General features: G+C 47.1%; 1 protein-coding gene across 1 annotated transcript in view; it reads right to left on the bottom strand.

The window, feature by feature from the left end:
• The window catches only part of TRRAP (transformation/transcription domain associated protein), a 166,518-nt gene that overhangs the window by 80,224 nt on the left and 67,238 nt on the right, over positions 1 to 19,056 (bottom strand). Inside the window, exons 44-52 of the mRNA XM_069734247.1 lie at positions 17,349 to 17,562; positions 15,057 to 15,182; positions 12,161 to 12,307; positions 11,816 to 12,018; positions 10,631 to 10,752; positions 6,876 to 7,089; positions 4,882 to 5,061; positions 2,614 to 2,760; positions 2,379 to 2,498 (exon numbers count right to left, since the gene is read on the bottom strand). Of these exons, the coding sequence (XP_069590348.1) occupies positions 2,379 to 2,498; positions 2,614 to 2,760; positions 4,882 to 5,061; positions 6,876 to 7,089; positions 10,631 to 10,752; positions 11,816 to 12,018; positions 12,161 to 12,307; positions 15,057 to 15,182; positions 17,349 to 17,562 (1,473 nt within the window). The remainder of the gene's footprint in view (positions 1 to 2,378; positions 2,499 to 2,613; positions 2,761 to 4,881; positions 5,062 to 6,875; positions 7,090 to 10,630; positions 10,753 to 11,815; positions 12,019 to 12,160; positions 12,308 to 15,056; positions 15,183 to 17,348; positions 17,563 to 19,056) is intronic.

Raw genomic sequence — 19,056 nt, 5'->3', positions numbered from 1 at the left:
CGGCTATAGGATTTATTTCGGCCCTTCTCCTTGACCCTTTTAGGTACCTTCTGAGGACTTCTACTCAGATTAGATGATGAAGACACAAAAGAGAATAGTAAAACCAAAAACACTCAGTTTGAAAAAATGTTGCAGTAATCCGCAAGTGCTAGTAAAAGATGTAAAAAACAGGGTATTTGGTTGATACGTTTTTTGCAAAAAATGTATACTAAGCTGCTCTACCAATCTTCACGATATACCCTTATCAGAGCAGTCCTAACTAATGTATGCAATCCCTATCTGATGTATTTAAAAACCTGATCATCTGTATATAACCTGTGTGAACAGGGTTCAGAGAGGAAAAATCCATGTGTGCATACAGGGTAGAACAGCTATTGTGCAGATAGCCCAAGAGGAGTGGTGGAACTCCCCAGTCTTGTAGACACAAGAGAACAATTATGGAAACAGGAACACATGGGCTACTTGCACAGTGAACAAGTCTGTAGGATCATGTTCACACACCACCAAGAAACCTGAAGACACAAAAGAGAATAGTAAAACCAAAAACACTCAGTTTGAAAAAATGTTGCAGTAATCCGCAAGTGCTAGTAAAAGATGTAAAAAACAGGGTATTTGGTTGATACGTTTTTTGCAAAAAATGTATACTAAGCTGCTCTACCAATCTTCACGGTATACCCTTATCAGAGCAGTCCTAACTAATGTATGCAATCCCTATCTGATGTATTTAAAAACCTGATCATCTGTATATAACCTGTGTGAACAGGGTTCAGAGAGGAAAAATCCATGTGTGCATACAGGGTAGAACAGCTATTGTGCAGATAGCCCAAGAGGAGTGGTGGAACTCCCCAGTCTTGTAGACACAAGAGAACAATTATGGAAACAGGAACACATGGGCTACTTGCACAGTGAACAAGTCTGTAGGATCATGTTCACACACCACCAAGAAACCTGAAGACACAAAAGAGAATAGTAAAACCAAAAACACTCAGTTTGAAAAAATGTTGCAGTAATCCGCAAGTGCTAGTAAAAGATGTAAAAAACAGGGTATTTGGTTGATACGTTTTTTGCAAAAAATGTATACTAAGCTGCTCTACCAATCTTCACGGTATACCCTTATCAGAGCAGTCCTAACTAATGTATGCAATCCCTATCTGATGTATTTAAAAACCTGATCATCTGTATATAACCTGTGTGAACAGGGTTCAGAGAGGAAAAATCCATGTGTGCATACAGGGTAGAACAGCTATTGTGCAGATAGCCCAAGAGGAGTGGTGGAACTCCCCAGTCTTGTAGACACAAGAGAACAATTATGGAAACAGGAACACATGGGCTACTTGCACAGTGAACAAGTCTGTAGGATCATGTTCACACACCACCAAGAAACCTGAAGACACAAAAGAGAATAGTAAAACCAAAAACACTCAGTTTGAAAAAATGTTGCAGTAATCCGCAAGTGCTAGTAAAAGATGTAAAAAACAGGGTATTTGGTTGATACGTTTTTTGCAAAAAATGTATACTAAGCTGCTCTACCAATCTTCACGGTATACCCTTATCAGAGCAGTCCTAACTAATGTATGCAATCCCTATCTGATGTATTTAAAAACCTGATCATCTGTATATAACCTGTGTGAACAGGGTTCAGAGAGGAAAAATCCATGTGTGCATACAGGGTAGAACAGCTATTGTGCAGATAGCCCAAGAGGAGTGGTGGAACTCCCCAGTCTTGTAGACACAAGAGAACAATTATGGAAACAGGAACACATGGGCTACTTGCACAGTGAACAAGTCTGTAGGATCATGTTCACACACCACCAAGAAACCTGAAGACACAAAAGAGAATAGTAAAACCAAAAACACTCAGTTTGAAAAAATGTTGCAGTAATCCGCAAGTGCTAGTAAAAGATGTAAAAAACAGGGTATTTGGTTGATACATGGATTTTTCCTCTCTGAACCCTGTTCACACAGGTTATATACAGATGATCAGGTTTTTAAATACATCAGATAGGGATTGCATACATTAGTTAGGACTGCTCTGATAAGGGTATACCGTGAAGATTGGTAGAGCAGCTTAGTATACATTTTTTGCAAAAAACGTATCAACCAAATACCCTGTTTTTTACATCTTTTACTAGCACTTGCGGATTACTGCAACATTTTTTCAAACTGAGTGTTTTTGGTTTTACTATTCTCTTTTGTGTCTTCAGGTTTCTTGGTGGTGTGTGAACATGATCCTACAGACTTGTTCACTGTGCAAGTAGCCCATGTGTTCCTGTTTCAGATTAGATGATGTATAAAGACGTTTTCTTGCCCTCTTCTGTCTTAGTGGCGGGTAATATACCCCACTGCCGAAAAATATGCCGGCTACATAGGTGACTTACATGTTGCTGCCGGTCAGAAAGTATTTTCCACAATCTTGGGAAGAGTTGTATCCAAATCTTCTCCGCCAAGGGGGTGGCTATATGACACAGCTGAACAAAAGAGACGAGGAGGGCTCCGGTCTGCAGAGGACACAAAGACAAAACCATAGGAGGAAGATAACGGCATCAGACTATTGTAACACATCAGTGAACAAGGCCATCAGGTCCACCACGATGGAGGACAAGCGGCACTGACCTTCACTTCACGCAGAGAGTCCAGGAATTTGTCATGTCTGTTGGTTAGCATATGGAGCTGGTTGCCGATGTCCTTTTCGGACTGCTCCTTAGTTTTGGGGTTGGTGCTTTGGTCGCCTGGTGCAAGCTCAATATCAATTTCAACATCCTGAAAATAAAATAAATAATTTTATTAGCTTTAATATTGTAAAAAAAAAAAAAATTCATAATTTTAACAAATTAAAAAAAGATTTCCTAGGTGGCGCAGTTTTATGAAAGCTGATCTGCCTCATACTTTATTAAAACTAAAAAAAAAAAAAAGATTTCCATCTCGAAGATTGTGAAATATTGCTAGGATAGGTCATCGCCTCATGACTGGTTTGAGGTTTGACATCTCAGACCCCAAGTAAACCAGCGAATAAAGGGAATTCAGGCTGGAAAATGGGGCCATGCTTCACTTTTTTGCAGTCACAGACATGGGTCACTGGGCAGGCAACAGAACAGACAATTTATCCCATGACTGCTAGCATCCCAGGATCAGTGGGGGTCCCAGAGATGTGATGTCCTATCCTACAGCCTTTAAGAGGGAAGATACAACAGTTTTAATGTTGTTGACCTGTTTCAAGTATTAGCCCATAGGCTCAGGCTAATAAAATCACAAACTGAAATCTTACCCACCATGGGGCAGTACTTATAGACGCCTCTCCATAACTAACTTGTGGGCTTGAAGTCAGCGGCCATTAAACAGCTGACATCAGCCCCATAAATGTTAACCCCATTTGCCACTGCCACAGGGCAAGAGGGAAGTGCCAGGCAAAGAGACAGAATTGGCGCATCTAATAGATGTGCCTTTTCTGGGGCGGCTGCATGCCATTTCATGTTTGCTTACTAGCCTGAGAATACCAGCTCCCATCTGTCTGCTTTAGCTTGGCAGGTTGTCAAAAAATGAAGGGGAACACCACCGTTTTTTATTATTTAGTTAATAATTTAAAAAAAATGGTGTGGGGACCCCTCTGTTCTTGATAACCAGCCATGACAAAGCTGACAGCAGAGGGTTGCAGCCAGCAGCTGTCAGTTTTACCATGCTGGTTATCAAGAAGAGAGGAACCCACGCCATTTAAAAAAAAAATTAACTTATAGTGCAGGAGCCGGATGATGAATACTCCAATCACCGGTCGCCTACTCTCGCTGTTATAAGCGACAGCAGGTGATAGGACCAGTACTTGCATCAGTCGTCACCTGTGACCGGAGGTAAACTTTTTACTGCTCATTTGACAGTGTGGGAGCCACGGCTCTCTGACCCGTGGTAATGATTTTACCGCCGATCAGAGCCTGTGTTTACTCTGCTGTCATGCAGAGGACAGCATGGCAAACAATGGATGTTTGGGCCCCTGATTCATCTGAATGAGGTCCGGGTACTGTAACGGTACCCGATCCAAACTCGCAGGCAGAGCGCCCCGTCTCACAGGCAGAGCGCCCCGTCTCACAGGCAGAGCGCCCCGTCTCACAGGCAGAGCGCCCCGTCTCACAGGCAGAGCGCCCCGTCTCACAGGCAGAGCGCCCCGTCTCACAGGCAGAGCGCCCCGTCTCACAGGCAGAGCGCCCCGTCTCACAGGCAGAGCGCCCCGTCTCACAGGCAGAGCGCCCCGTCTCACAGGCAGCGCGCCCCGTCTCACAGGCAGCGCGCGCCGTCTCACAGGCAGCGCGCGCCGTCTCACAGGCAGCGCGTGCCGTCTCACAGGCAGCGCGCGCGCCGTCTCACAGGCAGAGCGCCGTCTCACAGGCAGAGCGCCTTCTCACAGGCAGCGCGCCGTCTCACAGGCAGCGCGCCGTCTCACAGGCAGCGCGCCGTCTCACAGGCAGCGCGCCGTCTCACAGGCAGCGCGCCGTCTCACAGGCAGCACGCCGTCTCACAGGCAGCGCGCCGCTCCACTACTACAATAAAGCAAATCTGCTGATAGAAGCATTTAAGGAACTTGCAATAAATAGTGTCCCAAAACCTAATGAAAAGGTTAACGTGTGAGCTCTTGCTGTGGCATGTACAGAGGGTTTAGGCTCTCTGCTATCTGTCATTTCTTGGACTCCCCGGGAAACCGAGGTTTTGACAGACCTCACACATGGAACAATGGAAGAGGAAAAGCCTCTGGGTGACGCCAAAGCAACGGAAGTTTTAGAAATGCTTGTAAAACTAAAAGTATCTCACACCCGTCTACATATAATTCCAATAACAGTACACGGCCGCGGCTATTCAAAGCAAAGACTTTTGAATTCCTTAAAAAAAAAACAATACCTCTTCCTTGGATTCGCTGTTCTCTCTCTCCCTCGGCTCCTGCTTGACGTGGGTAACCATAGCGAACGCTGCCCGGTCGTGACTGTCGGCTAGGTTGATGACATTAGTAATAGATGGGAGCATGGCGCCCTGGCAGCTTGTGCCAATTGTAGTGTTCTTCTCGCAGACCGCCAGCAGGAGCTGCACAGGAGACAGGCCGGGGATCAAAGGGTTAATCGGAGGGACTAGGGCTTATATGTGTGCAACATAGGGAGAAGGTGAAAAAGAGCCTTGTCTAATCATACAGGCGAGTGGGAGAAAAACAAAAATACATTTTATCCAATGATTTCTTGTAATACAAAGAAATATATAGAAACCTTCCTTTTTTTTAGTCCCTTTAAACCTTTGCAGACATAAAACGTCCTGATAAAAACTTCAATTACCCCCATTTTCCAGTTAAAAAAAAAAAGATCTATAAAACAGATTTGGTATAGTTAAAGTCAGATCTATGAACATATAAAATTAAATATGTTAATAGTCTCTTCAGAGAGGAAGGACTTGAACTCTATAGTGCCACCTATTGGAAGTAGCGATCCTACAAGTCAATATCGACCCTTTAACAAGACAAGCCAAATTCGATTCTCAATCTGTAGACACGTGTTTTAGGGTATTGCCCCTCATCAGTGTAAAGTATGAGGTCTGATTTGGATAGGTGAGAAGCCAAGACTGAGATCTAAGGGTTAATGTTTCTCCTTGTGGAGAGTGACCTGCCAGTATGAGGCTCATAAGCCATGCAGCTCCTCTGGGAAATTAAATATGCATATTGACCAATATCGACCTTTTCAATATAAAATTGAGTAACACTTATGGCTAAAATCAAAAAGGAGAAAAAAGAATACCCGCAAAAAGATAAAATAAATGCAATAAAAAAAAAAGTGATCAAAGTGTTGTATGCACCACAAAATGGCTCCAATAAAAACTACGACTCGGCAAACAAAAAAAAAAAACAAAAACAAGAGCCATTAAGGTCCATGGGAGAATGGCGACACAAAACCAAAGAAGAAACTCAAAAAACAGTGAAAACAATTTAAAAACAAAATGTAATTCCGCTACTTCACCAGACTTGGATTTTTTTTTTCAGTTCTTCAGTACAGTATATGGTATAATGAATGGTGTCACTCAATCACAACTCGCCTTGCAAAAAAAAATAAAATAAAAAAAAAATAAAAAATCAGGCATCATACGGCTGTGTAGATGGAAAAATATAAAACGTTATGGCTCTTGGAAGAAGGCGAGGGGAAAAAAAAAAATGAAAGTGCAAATCATGTGAAAGGAGACAGGTCTTCCTTAAAGGGGTTGTCATGGACTAAAAAAAACATGCTTGCTTTCCTCCAAAAACAGCGCTGCCCCCATCTATAGGTTGTGTGCGGTAGAAAGCTCAACCCCATTTACCTAAAGGGAATCGGTCAGTAGGATCAACCCTCCTAAGCCGTCGATATGGACATGAAGGTCATAGGAAGTTGTATAAAATGATACCTTGATCTGATGTCTTATTCCAGAGAAATCCACATTCTTCTTAATATGTAAATGAGCTGTTAAGATCTATGGGCCGGACATAGATCTCCCCGAGAATCTGCCTCTAGAGATTATTGTAAATGAAAGGGGGAGTTACCAGTGTGAGACATGTAGATCAGGAGAGCAGACTGTCAGTTAAAATAAGCCTCAGCAGCAGATTCTTGGGGAGATCTATGTCCCGCCCATAGATCTTAACAGCTCATTTCCATATTAAGAAAAATGTGGATTTCTCCAGAATAAGATATGGGATCTCAGATATTAAGGTGCCATTATATTCAGCTTCCTATGACCTACATGCCCATATAGACGGCTTAGGAGGGTTAGTAACAATACCACATAGTAGCGGTGGACAGGGCAGTGTGGAGTTTGGAAGGAAGCAGTGACCATTGTATATTTTGGGATATATGGTCCATGAATTACCAGATGGCACGCCAGCTTACCTCTATACACTGCTTAATCCAGAAATGATTGCCCATTGCTTCCCAGTTCTGGGAACAAGTGAGGTAAAGCAGCCGATCATACACTCGCCGCTTCATGGACGTATCAAAGGCCTCAAAGAATTTCGCCCGAATTTGGGGCTGCGAGCAGCGGAGTCCGGACAGGAACGCAGGTTCCAGCTTGGCGGTGAGTTCACTCCCAGAGAGGTTCTCGTCTCTGCGAAAGGCAAAGCAGACGTTACATAGCCGACATCTATAGGAGAGGGGTCATCACATGGGAGCGAGACAGAACACCATATATCGGGGCTCCTGTTATATGTACAGGTCCTTCTCAAAATATTAGCATATAGTGTTAAATTTCATTATTTACCATAATGTAATGATTACAATTAAACTTTCATATATTATAGATTCATTATCCACCAACTGAAATTTGTCAGGTCTTTTATTGTTTTAATACTGATGATTTTGGCATACAACTCCTGATAACCCAAAAAACCTGTCTCAATAAATTAGCATATTTCACCCATCCAATCAAATAAAAGTGTTTTTTAATAACAAACAAAAAAACCAACAAATAATAATGTTCAGTTATGCACTCAATACTTGGTCGGGAATCCTTTGGCAGAAATGACTGCTTCAGTGCGGCGTGGCATGGAGGCAATCAGCCTGTGACACTGCTGAGATGTTATGGAGGCCCAGGATGCTTCAATAGCGGCCTTAAGCTCATCCAGAGTGTTGGGTCTTGCGTCTCTCAACTTTCTCTTCACAATATCCCACAGATTCTCTATGGGGTTCAGGTCAGGAGAGTTGGCAGGCCAATTGAGCACAGTAATACCATGGTCAGTAAACCATTTACCAGTGGTTTTGGCACTGTGAGCAGGTGCCAGGTCGTGCTGAAAAATGAAATCTTCATCTCCATAAAGCATTTCAGCCAATGGAAGCATGAAGTGCTCCAAAATCTCCTGATAGCTAGCTGCATTGACCCTGCCCTTGATGAAACACAGTGGACCAACACCAGCAGCTGACATGGCACCCCACACCATCACTGACTGTGGGTACTTGACACTGGACTTCAGGCATTTTGGCATTTCCTTCTCCCCAGTCTTCCTCCAGACTCTGGCACCTTGATTTCCGAATGACATGCAAAATTTGCTTTCATCAGAAAAAAAGTACTTGGGACCACTTAGCAACAGTCCAGTGCTGCTTCTCTGTAGCTCAAAAGTGGCTTTACCTGGGGAATGCGGCACCTGTAGCCCATTTCCTGCACACGCCTGTGCACGGTGGCTCTGGATGTTTCCACACCAGACTCAGTCCACTGCTTCCTCAGGTTCCCCAAGGTCTGGAATCGGTCCTTCTCCACAATCTTCCTCCGGGTCCGGTCTCCTCTTCTCGTTGTACAGCGTTTTCTGCCACATTGTTTCCTTCCAACAGACTTACCATTGAGGTGCCTTGATACAGCACTCTGGGAACAGCCTATTTGTAGAGAAATTTCTTTCTGGGTCTTACCCTCTTGCTTGAGGGTGTCAATGATGGCCTTCTTGACATCTGTCATGTCGCTAGTCTTAAGGTACCATCACACTAGACGATATCGCTAGCGATCCGTGACGTTGCAGCGTCCTGGCTAGCGATATCGTCCAGTGTGACAGGCAGCAGCGATCAGGCCCCTGCTGTGCTGTCGCTGGTCGGGGAAGAAAGTCCAGAACTTTATTTCGTCGCTGGACTCCCCGTAGACATCGCTGAATCGGCGTGTGTGACACCGATTCAGCGATGTCTTTGCTGGTAACCAGGGTAAACATCGGGTAACTAAGCGCAGGGCCGCGCTTAGTAACCCGATGTTTACCCTGGTTACCATCCTAAAAGTAAAAAAACAAACACTACATACTTACCTACAGCCGTCTGTCCTCCAGCGCTGTGCTCTGCTCTCCTCCTGCTCTGGCTGTGAGCGTCGGTCAGCCGGAAAGCAGAGCGGTGACGTCACCGCTCTGCTTTCTGGCTGCCCGGCGCTCACAGCCAGACCAGAGAAGCAGAGCGCCGAGGATAGACAGCAGAAGGTAAGTATGTAGCGTTTGTTTTTTTACTTTTTAGGATGGTAACCAGGGTAAACATCGGGTTACTAAGCGCGGCCCTGCGCTTAGTTACCCGATGTTTACCCTGGTTACCGGCATCGTTGGTCGCTGGAGAGCGGTCTGTGTGACAGCTCTCCAGCGACGCTGCAGCGATCCGGATCGTTGTCGGTATCGCTGCAGCGTCGCTATGTGTGACGGTACCTTTACCCATGATGGGGGTTTTGAGTAATGAACCAGGCAGGGAGTTTATAAAAGCCTCAGGTATCTTTTGCATGTGTTTAGAGTTAATTAGTTGATTCAGAAGATTAGGGTAATAGGTCGTTTAGAGAACCTTTTCTTGATATGCTAATTTATTGAGACAGGTTTTTTGGGTTATCAGGAGTTGTATGCCAAAATCATCAGTATTAAAACAATAAAAGACCTGACAAATTTCAGTTGGTGGATAATGAATCTATAATATATGAAAGTTTAATTGTAATCATTACATTATGGTAAATAATGAAATTTAACACTATATGCTAATTTTTTGAGAAGGACCTGTATAGGGGCGCCTGGTCATGTTTTGTCACATGTATAGCAACGCTGTTCACTATGTGCATCCATAGACGAAGAACATGCCCACTGAACGTTAACAGGGGCTGTCACCTTTAAGAAAACTTTCTACTGTTAGCTATGGTAGATATATATGCCCGGGCGGACAGCGCAAGCTGCTCAGCGGCTGAGTGACATCACCTCTGCTGACCATCAGTGATTGGGGCAGCGACGGAGTCAAAGCCATGGACCAAGGGAGGGTAAATAAAGTAATGCTTGTTTGTCTACAATGAACTGTGCATAGAGAGAATAAAAGTACCGTCACACAACGTCACGCTTTTGGTGACGTAGCAACGATCCCGCTAACGATCTCGTTATGTGTGACAGCGACCAACGATCAGGCCCCTGCTGGGAGATCGTTGGTCGTTGGGGAATGATCAGGACCATTTTTTGGTCACTGATCACCCGCTGTCATCGCTGGATCGGCGTGTGTGACGCCGATCCAGCGATGTGTTCACATGTAACCAGGGTAAACATTGGGTTACTAAGTGCAGGGCCGCGCTTAGTAACCCGATATTTACCCTGGTTACCGTTGTAAAAAAAAAACAGTACATACTCACATTCTGATGTCTGTCACGTCCCCCGGCGTCAGCTTCCCTGCACTGACTGTCATTGCCGGCCGTAAAGCAGAGCACAGCGGTGACGTCACCGCTGTGCTCTGCTTTACGGCCGGCGCTGACAGTCAGTGCAGGGAAGCTGACGCCGGGGGACGTGACAGACATCAGAATGTGAGTATGTACTGTTTTTTTTTTACAATGGTAACCAGGGTAAATATCGGGTTACTAAGCGCGGCCCTGCACTTAGTAACCCAATGTTTACCCTAGTTACCCGGGGACTTCGGCATCGTTGAACACAGTTTCAACAATGCCGAAGTTGTTCCCCTGATCGTTGGTCGCTGGAGAGAGCTGTCTGTGTGACAGCTCCCCAGCGACCACACAGCGACTTACCAACGATCACGGCCAGGTCGTATCGCTGGTCGTGATCGTTGGTAAGTCGTTTAGTGTAAAGGTACCTTTAGTTGCTGGATGGTCGACATCCCCTTTAAGCTCCATATACAAAGGACGACCACTTCCCATATATACCGGGCGTTTTACATACCTGTAAACATAATTAACAAGCTCCAGAAACTGTGCGTTTAACTCCAGGTCTTCGGGAAAGCGCTTTTCTATGTAGGTCATCATCTTCACCAGCAAAATGGATTTTTCCCGCAGTGTAGGAGTCTGTGTAGTAAGAAGGCAGGGTATGATACACCTGAGATGTGGGCCATTTTATTCAGTGCTCAAAGGATCCTCGGGGGCGTGTCTTTAGGCCGCTCGCCATTATCGCTGAGCCACGCCCCTTTGTATAGGCCATAAATATTAGCACTACATAAACATTAACCAAAATATTTAGAACCACATAACAGATTTTGGGGGGGGGGGGGAAATAACAAAAAAACGCAATACTCAGGGGAGCAGCAGGAATAATATAAGTGCAAAAACTCAACAAGACAAGATTTCATGTATAGGGGGAGTCGGGAGAGATCGCAGTTGGCCCAATGAAATCCCAGCCCTAAATCTCCTTTTCTTTGATCCCATATTATCTCACATTACAGGTAAAATTGAGAAATATAGAAGTCATATCTGTGTCTAGGGAGCTCCGTCACGTCCACCCGCTCTATCCTGTGTGTGGCTTTAAGACAATGGACTGCAGCAGGAGCCTCTCCCCACTGTACTGTGTGTAGTAGAGGGCGGGGCTTCAGTCAGCCAGTAGCAGAAGATGGGACTGATCATCAGGAGATTGACCCCTGATTTTGGGATGTTGCAGAAATGCTCTTACAAAAGCTTTGCTTATAGTAACCATCATCTTTAAGGTGTAATGATCCCTTTAAGCTGGGAAAATCTAAAAGGTGTCTTCCATTATTATTTGCCTCGTCGAGCACAATCTCCTTCTGTGACGCCCTCTTTGATGATCTGCTCCCCATGATGTAGCAGACACGAGGAGCGTGGTGGGGAGACGCTGAAGAGCCTGTACAGCGCCCAAGGCAGTCGCAGGTTACCATGGCAACCCGGGCCACCTAAGACTCCGAAAAATGAAGATCTTTGCCACAAAGTCACCTCTTCTTTGCTAAATTGCAGGGAAAAAAAACACCTCAGCAGGCACGGCAAGCCACAAAGCTGAAGAGCAATAATGTACACTGCTGATCTAGGCTGAGGCATGCTGGGAATTGTGGTGCCACAACGGCTGGGGAGCTACAGTCCACTGGTATAGATCAGCCAATGATAACCGTGCAATGTGACCCACCTGATTTGCCGCCATGGGGGTGTTATTTTTCAGCCACTCCTCCACTATTTTGACCACCGCCCGGAGGATCTTGGCGTCAGCGGATTTCTCGATGAGAGACGTGAGAATGTTCTGGATAAAGTTCTTCCTCATTTCCATGCTCATGACGGCCAGGCGCGTCTTCACCAGGTCCAAACTGAGCATTACCAGCTCGCTGGTGCCTGCTGGAGAGAAGGAGAAATGTCAGACGCCCAAACCCCAGGAGCTGGCACTCAATCATGGCGGCCGCCAAGTATGGAGACAAAGCCGGGACTCCTGACGGCTGCTAGATGGCGCCATATGCCTCGATTCCTGCAGGGTACATACCTGTGCTGGCGTCGGCGGTGCCCGCGGCAGCCTGGGGGTTCAGGTGCTCCCTCACCATCTTCTGGAGTGAGCGCATGAAGACGGATATGAGTCTGTCTATGTAGCTGGGGTTGTTGCTGCAGGCCGACTTCAGGATCATCAGGGTCCCTGCGAAGAGCAGACACGAGTGAGCGGCTGCCATGTCCTGCAGTACTGGGCACTTTATGTAGTAAGCCAAAAATCGATCATTAACCCTTGTAGCGAGCACCTAATCGCTTTCTGTAAGTGTGGATGCTACCAAGAATACTGCCTGGTGTTCTCTGTGTATCTCACAGAGTGGGAGCTGATGGGGGGAATGGGGTCGGACCAGCACCAATCTCCTATTGATCACTTATGGATAGGTTCTCAATGTAAGTGCCTAACAACCCCTTTATGGCTTGACTTTGATAAGTCACACATCTCTACAAGCTGCGCCAAATAACTCCCAGTGAGCGCAGAAAACTTCTGGGAAATCGGGAACCCAGAGCAACTTCCAAGGAGGCCAGGTAGACGGCTTTCCAGGACACCGTTTATGGAGCGCAATCATGGTTTGTTCAACAGGAACCCTTTCCATTTGCTATGTGTTCACTATATACATCTCATGATTATACTGTCCTCTGTTTTTATGCTTTTATTGAATTTCTTGTGTATTCTATCATTAATATATGAATGCTATTTTGGAACTTCGGTTTCACTTTGTTTGTCCTCAGGGGTTTTCATCTTTCCTGGGATATGGGGCTACATGTTTTCGTTGTAGTGCTTTCCTTCATGGTTTAATATATGTATAGGGACATTGTGTGTACTGATAAAAAGGAAAAAAAAAAAAGTTTTGAAAAGTAAAAAAAAGAGATAATAAAGTTTTTTCCCCAGCTCCCGGCGTGCGACGGAGGATACACAAGGCGTACAACGGAGGACGCACTCGGCGTAAGACGGAAGACGCACTCGGCGGAAGACGCACTCGGCGTAAGACGCACTCGGCGTAAGACGGAAGATGCACTCGGCGTAAGACGGAAGAAGCACTCGGCGTAAGACGGAGGATGCCCACGGAGTACGACGGAGGATGCCCACGGAGTACGACGGAGGATGCCCACGGAGTACGACGGAGGATGCACACGTTGTAAGAAGGAAGATGCACTCGGCGTACGACGAAGGATGCACACGGCGTACGACGGAGGATGCACACGGCGTACGACGGAGGATGCACACGGCGTACGACGGAGGATGCACACGGCGTACGACGGAGGATGCACACGGCGTACGACGGAGGATGCACACGGCGTACGACGGAGGATGCACACGGCGTACGACGGAGGATGCACACGGCGTACGACGGAGGATGCACACGGCGTACGACGGAGGATGCACACGGCGTACCACGGAGGATGCACACGGCGTACCACGGAGGATGCACACGGCGTACCACGGAGGATGCACACGGCGTACGACAGAGGATATAAATGGCTTACGGCGGGGGATACATACGGCGTACCACGGAGGATACAAACGGCAAACGACAGAGGATAAACACGGTGTACGACGGAGGATACACACGGAGCTGAGAATTGGAGATGAGCCACAGTAGAAGACAAGGGGGCCTACATTATACAGGGTTGTGGTGTACCCATTCTGCACAGCATGTACTTCTGGTAACAGTGGCACTGATATTTATGACCTCTACTAAGGATAGCACAATTAAAGGTATATTCTTGGGAGTCAATGTTAACCCCTATCCAGATGGAAATACAGCAGTGGTCAATCATGCACTCCATTCATTCTTACGGGAGTGGCGAAGACCAGCTAAGTGCAGCTTATGTCTATTAACCGGTGGTCTCATTAAGAATGAATGGAGCGGCAGCGCACATGATTGACCCTCGCTCCATTCTCATGGGGCTCCTCAGAACTCAGCGATCGGTGAAGGCCCCAGCGATCGGACCCAAGCAAACCAGTAGTTATTGCCTATCCCATGGATAAAGAGTAACCTCCCAACTTGAAAACACCCCTTTAATATCTCAGTAATGGACAACCCCCTGAAGTTCACCTTTTCATAAAACGGGGAGAGTAGACGTGAGGGAGATGGATAGAAGCTGCTGACGCCGAGAGCTATTACTCCCCAAGTTTTATCCATTATTAGTAACTAAACCGACAAGGCAGAAGAAAGCGGAAAGTGGCAGGTGTCTGCTAAACGTAAGTAGATTACACCGCCGTTGTCGGTGCGCAGCACATTTCTTAGCTTTTGACCTTGAAGCACTTTGCAGGCACCTGATTAAATTAACCTACAGTGTTTCCAAGTGTTTTGCACAATGCACAATGACACCTGACAAGAAGGCAATTCTTTAAGTAAAATTACACCTGTCTGCGGAGATCACAGGGGAGGACAGTGAGGGACGGCTCGCATTTACATTTTGCACAGCCTAGGTTCTTTTGTGCTATTATACCTGATTTACTGACAGAACCAATTCACAGCGGCAGTCAGACAGAAAGGTATTGTTCTGGGGGGAAAAAAATAAAACCCCTGTTCAAGTACCCACTGGGGGACGAGACGGTGAATATAACCAATACAGGAGACTTTTAGAAGAACATTTCTCTATTATCTAAAAAACTACTCACTAAAATTCTCAATTAAGTGTGTCCCTCGAAATAGTGCAAATGTGTTTATGTATTATTCATAAAGCGAATGGGAAAACTTCTCGCACTAACGACTATGAAAGCCATCAGTCTTAGACGGGACTTCAGGACGTCTTCAGAATATTTCCATTACTGGAGAAATCCAGCTGTGACAAAACTGACCGATGTCCGTGGGGGCATCTTCACAGATTCAGCCCCGCAGACAAGTTAGAAAGGCAGTCACAGCGAGTCCGGCACGTAACCCCGCACTTACCAAAGAGCTGAGATGGGTTTGCGTTGGTAGATTTCTCGTAATTAGTTAGACCTTCATAAATGACTTTGCCCACAGCAGCGTACAAGCATTCCAGCTCCTCGTACTTGGAAGCAACACTGGAGGTGCCTAGGAGAGAAACCACAGAGGATTAATATCACAGGCCTCACTGAATTACAGGGAGCAGAGGATCGTTATCTGGATTTGGCTGCCCTCGGTAAGGGGGGCGGCTCCGCAAGTGTCTGCCGGCAAGACAGGGAAGGTGCTGCCCCAACTGTCGCCGGTAAGAGAGGGAGGGTGCCGCCCCAGTTGTCGCCGGTAAGAGGGAGAGGGTGCCGCCCCAACTGTCGCCGCTAAGAGGGAGAGGGTGCCGCCCCAACTGTCGCCGCTAAGAGGGAGAGGGTGCCGCCCCAACTGTCGCCGGTAAGAGGGAGAGGGCACCCTCCCAACTGCCGCCGGTAAGAGGGGGAAGGTGCCGCCCCAACTGCCATCGGTAAGAGGGAGAGGGTGACGCCCAACTGCCATCGGTAAGAGGGGGAAGGTGCCGCCCCAACTGCCATCGGTAAGAGGGAGAGGGTGACGCCCAACTGCCATCGGTAAGAGGGGGAAGGTGCCGCCCCAACTGCCATCGGTAAGAGGGAGAGGGTGACGCCCAACTGCCATCGGTAAGAGGGGGAAGGTGCCACCCCAACTGTCACCGGTAAGAGGGGGAGGGCGCCGGGCGCCCCCCCCCCCCCCATAATTGCCGCCGGTAAGAGGGAGAGTGTGACTCCCAACTGCCATCGGTAAGAGGGAGAGGGCACTGCCGCAGCTGCCGCCGGTAAGAGGGGGGAGGGTACCGAACCAACTGCCGTCAGTAAGAGGGGGGAGGGCACCTCCCCAACTGCCACCCAGTAAGACGGGGAGGGCACCGCCCCAACTGCCACCGATAAGAGGGGGAGGGCACCGCCCCGCCCCAACTGCCATCGCTAAGGGGAGAGGGGACCACACCAACTGCCGTCAGTAAGAGGGGGGAAGGCACCGCTGGTAAGAGGGAGCCGCCCCAACTGCCACCCGGTAACAGGGGGAGGGTGCCGCCCCAACTGCCACCCGGTAACAGGGGGAGGGTGCCGCCCCAACTGCCACCCGGTAAGAGGGGGAGGGCACCGCCCCAACTGCCACCCAGTAAGAGGGGGAGGGCACCGCCCCAACTGCCACTCAGTAAGAGGGAGAGGATGCCGCCCCAACTGCTGCCAGTCTCGGGAAGGCACCACCCCAACTGCAACCAGTTGTGGGAGGGCGCCACCCCAACTGCCGCCAGTCCTGGGAGGACGCCACCCTAACTGCCGCCAGTCCCCGGAGAGTGCCACCCCATTGATAGGAGAGCGCCAACCCAACTGCAGCCATTCCCGGGAGGGCGCCAACTCAATTGCCGCCAGTCTCGGGAGGGCGCAAACCCAACTGCCGCCAATCCAGGGAGGGCGCCACTCCAACTGTTGCCAGTCCCAGGAAAGCGCAACCTCAACTGCCTCCAGTCTCGGGAAAGCGCCACCCCAAATGCCGCCAGTTCTGGGAGGGCGCAACCCCAACTGCCACCACTCCCAGGAGAGCGCCACATCAACTGCCGCCAGTCCTGGAAGAGCGCCACCCCAACTGCCGCCAGTCCCAGGAGAGTGCCACCCCAATCCCGGGAGAGCTCCACGCCAACTGCAGCCAGTCCTGGGAGGGCACCACCACAATTGCAAGAGGAAACCTGCATAGCACAGACCACTACTATTAGATGCAGCTATGGAATCCACCACATTTTTATCTCTGTTACACCAGAAATTAATAGTCTAGCCAGGAACCTATTAATCTCTGCCCCAATCCCAGCTGTAAACTTCATTTGTAAATATCCTAGGGCCATAATAGAAAAATTGGTGTTTCACGGAGACGTAATTACGGATAATGTATATTTCTAATGATCAGATTCAGCGATGACTTGGAGTGATTTACACTCATTTAACGTAAGTGGGGTTAACCATGCATAGCAAATGTGGATTAGTGGGATTCACCACGATCCTGATCATTTGATAACAAGATCGTCCAGGGTCAGGAAAATCACCGATAAGCTGTAAAGCCAAGGAGGATGTGAATGTTCCTGGACAAGTCGCTTATTCTCCACCCCCGAATATCATCCGAATCAGGATGGACAATCAGGGACACTATGTTAGCACCCGAGCATGATCTCATAACGCATTATCCCAGCACGCTCGCTCATCTCCAATTATTACCAATAAACATTATACATATAAGTCCGATCATCCTATAACTTACCGGGCTCCGTGGGGAAGACGCTCATCAATCGGGAGAGCAGCGTATGGACGGCTCGGAGGACTTTGGTGTTTCCGCAGGTCATGCAGGCGGAGATCCCTCTCTGGAGAGGTTTGAAGCTGCTGAGAATAGCCGGATTCTGGAGCACAGTAAGAAGGAAGCTCAGGACCTCCAGACCGGTACAGATGTTGGCAAAATTGGCTTGGGCAGGCTGTTCCTGCAAAGGGGCAAATAAAACAAGAATTAAGTATTACAAGATAAGTAGCACATGGAAAATCAAGTCAGGGATCCTACTTTTGACGTACAGGTACGTCAAAGGTAGGGAAGGGATCTCATCATCATCCAGTCTGGGATTACATGACAAAACAAGTGTACGAGCCTTCTACAGAAGATCTGTGGTTAGTTCTCCAAGATGTTTGGAACAACCTTTGGATGAGTTCCTTCAAAAACTGCATGCAAATGTCCCTTGAAGAATTGATGCATTGTTGAAGCCAAAGGGCGGTCACACCTTATTGATTTCTCTTTTGTTCATTCACTATGCCTTTTGTTAATTAATAAAAATAAACACTTTTATTTGTGAAAGTATTCTTATTTTGCACCATTTTTTCCACACCTGCCTAAAACTTTTGCACAGTACTGTACATTTTTTTTTATGGTAGCTCTGTCTATCCTTATCCTGGTTCATAAACCTTTTATAGCACTATCATACTTTAATACATATAGTCTGGCAACTTATGTGTTGTCCTCTTCATCCAGGTCTCAGATTTACATCACGCACACAATTCTCCGGTGTCACGAGCAGCGGGCGCGTGACAACAAGTACGCAATTTAAATATTTCTGGCCACATTCCGACTAGACATGTGCGGCCTGGCTCAATACATTTGCGCTGAGTGAGGCTGTGCACGTCTAGTCAGCATGTGACCACATGTATGAAAATCACATTCCTGCTGTCACGAAACCGCCCTTCCCAAAACCGGAGAATCCTCAGTGTGCAGTAAGCGCGATGTGAGGATTCACAAGTCTGCAGTCACAAGGGGTATTCCCATCTTTAACATCCTATCCCAATATAGTAACAGTTATTAAGGTTGAAAGAACACTTTAAGTCCATCTAGTTCAACCCATAGCTGTAATAATAATACCAACAAAAACCTTCACTTAAAAATGTAGTATAGTTCTTCTGATTCAGTGTCACTTATCCTATGTACAAGGGCAATGCAGTAGCTTAGGTATACATGGTTATGACCACTCATATAGTGAGTTAGTGGTTGTAACCATGCCCTGCACATGGGGTAAGTGACAAAGGGAATCAGAAGAACTATACTAAATTCCTAGCTGGAGGCATTTGCTAATATTACTACACCTACTACATATTGGGATAGGATATTGGAGTTGGGAATACCTTTTCAAGACAGAATATAGGTATTTTTGTGTACTTGCCGTAAAATCCTTTTCTCCGAGCCATTCATTGGGGACACAGACCGTGGGGTGTATGCTGCTGCCACTAGGAGGCTGGCACTAAGTGATACAAAGAAAGTTAGCTCCTCCCCTGCAGTATACACCCTCCTGCTGGCTCTCAGCTAACCAGTTCGGTGCAAAAGCAGTAGGAGATCAATAACATATGAGCGTACAGCATGTGGGATTATATATATATGAGAGTATAGCATGTCAAATTATAAAACAAGCACAAGCTAATAATAGGGTGGGAGCTGT

Source organism: Ranitomeya imitator, chromosome 7, assembly GCF_032444005.1.
Source record: "Ranitomeya imitator isolate aRanImi1 chromosome 7, aRanImi1.pri, whole genome shotgun sequence".
Lineage (NCBI taxonomy): Eukaryota > Metazoa > Chordata > Amphibia > Anura > Dendrobatidae > Ranitomeya > Ranitomeya imitator.
This window is presented reverse-complemented; position numbering and strand designations above follow the sequence as displayed.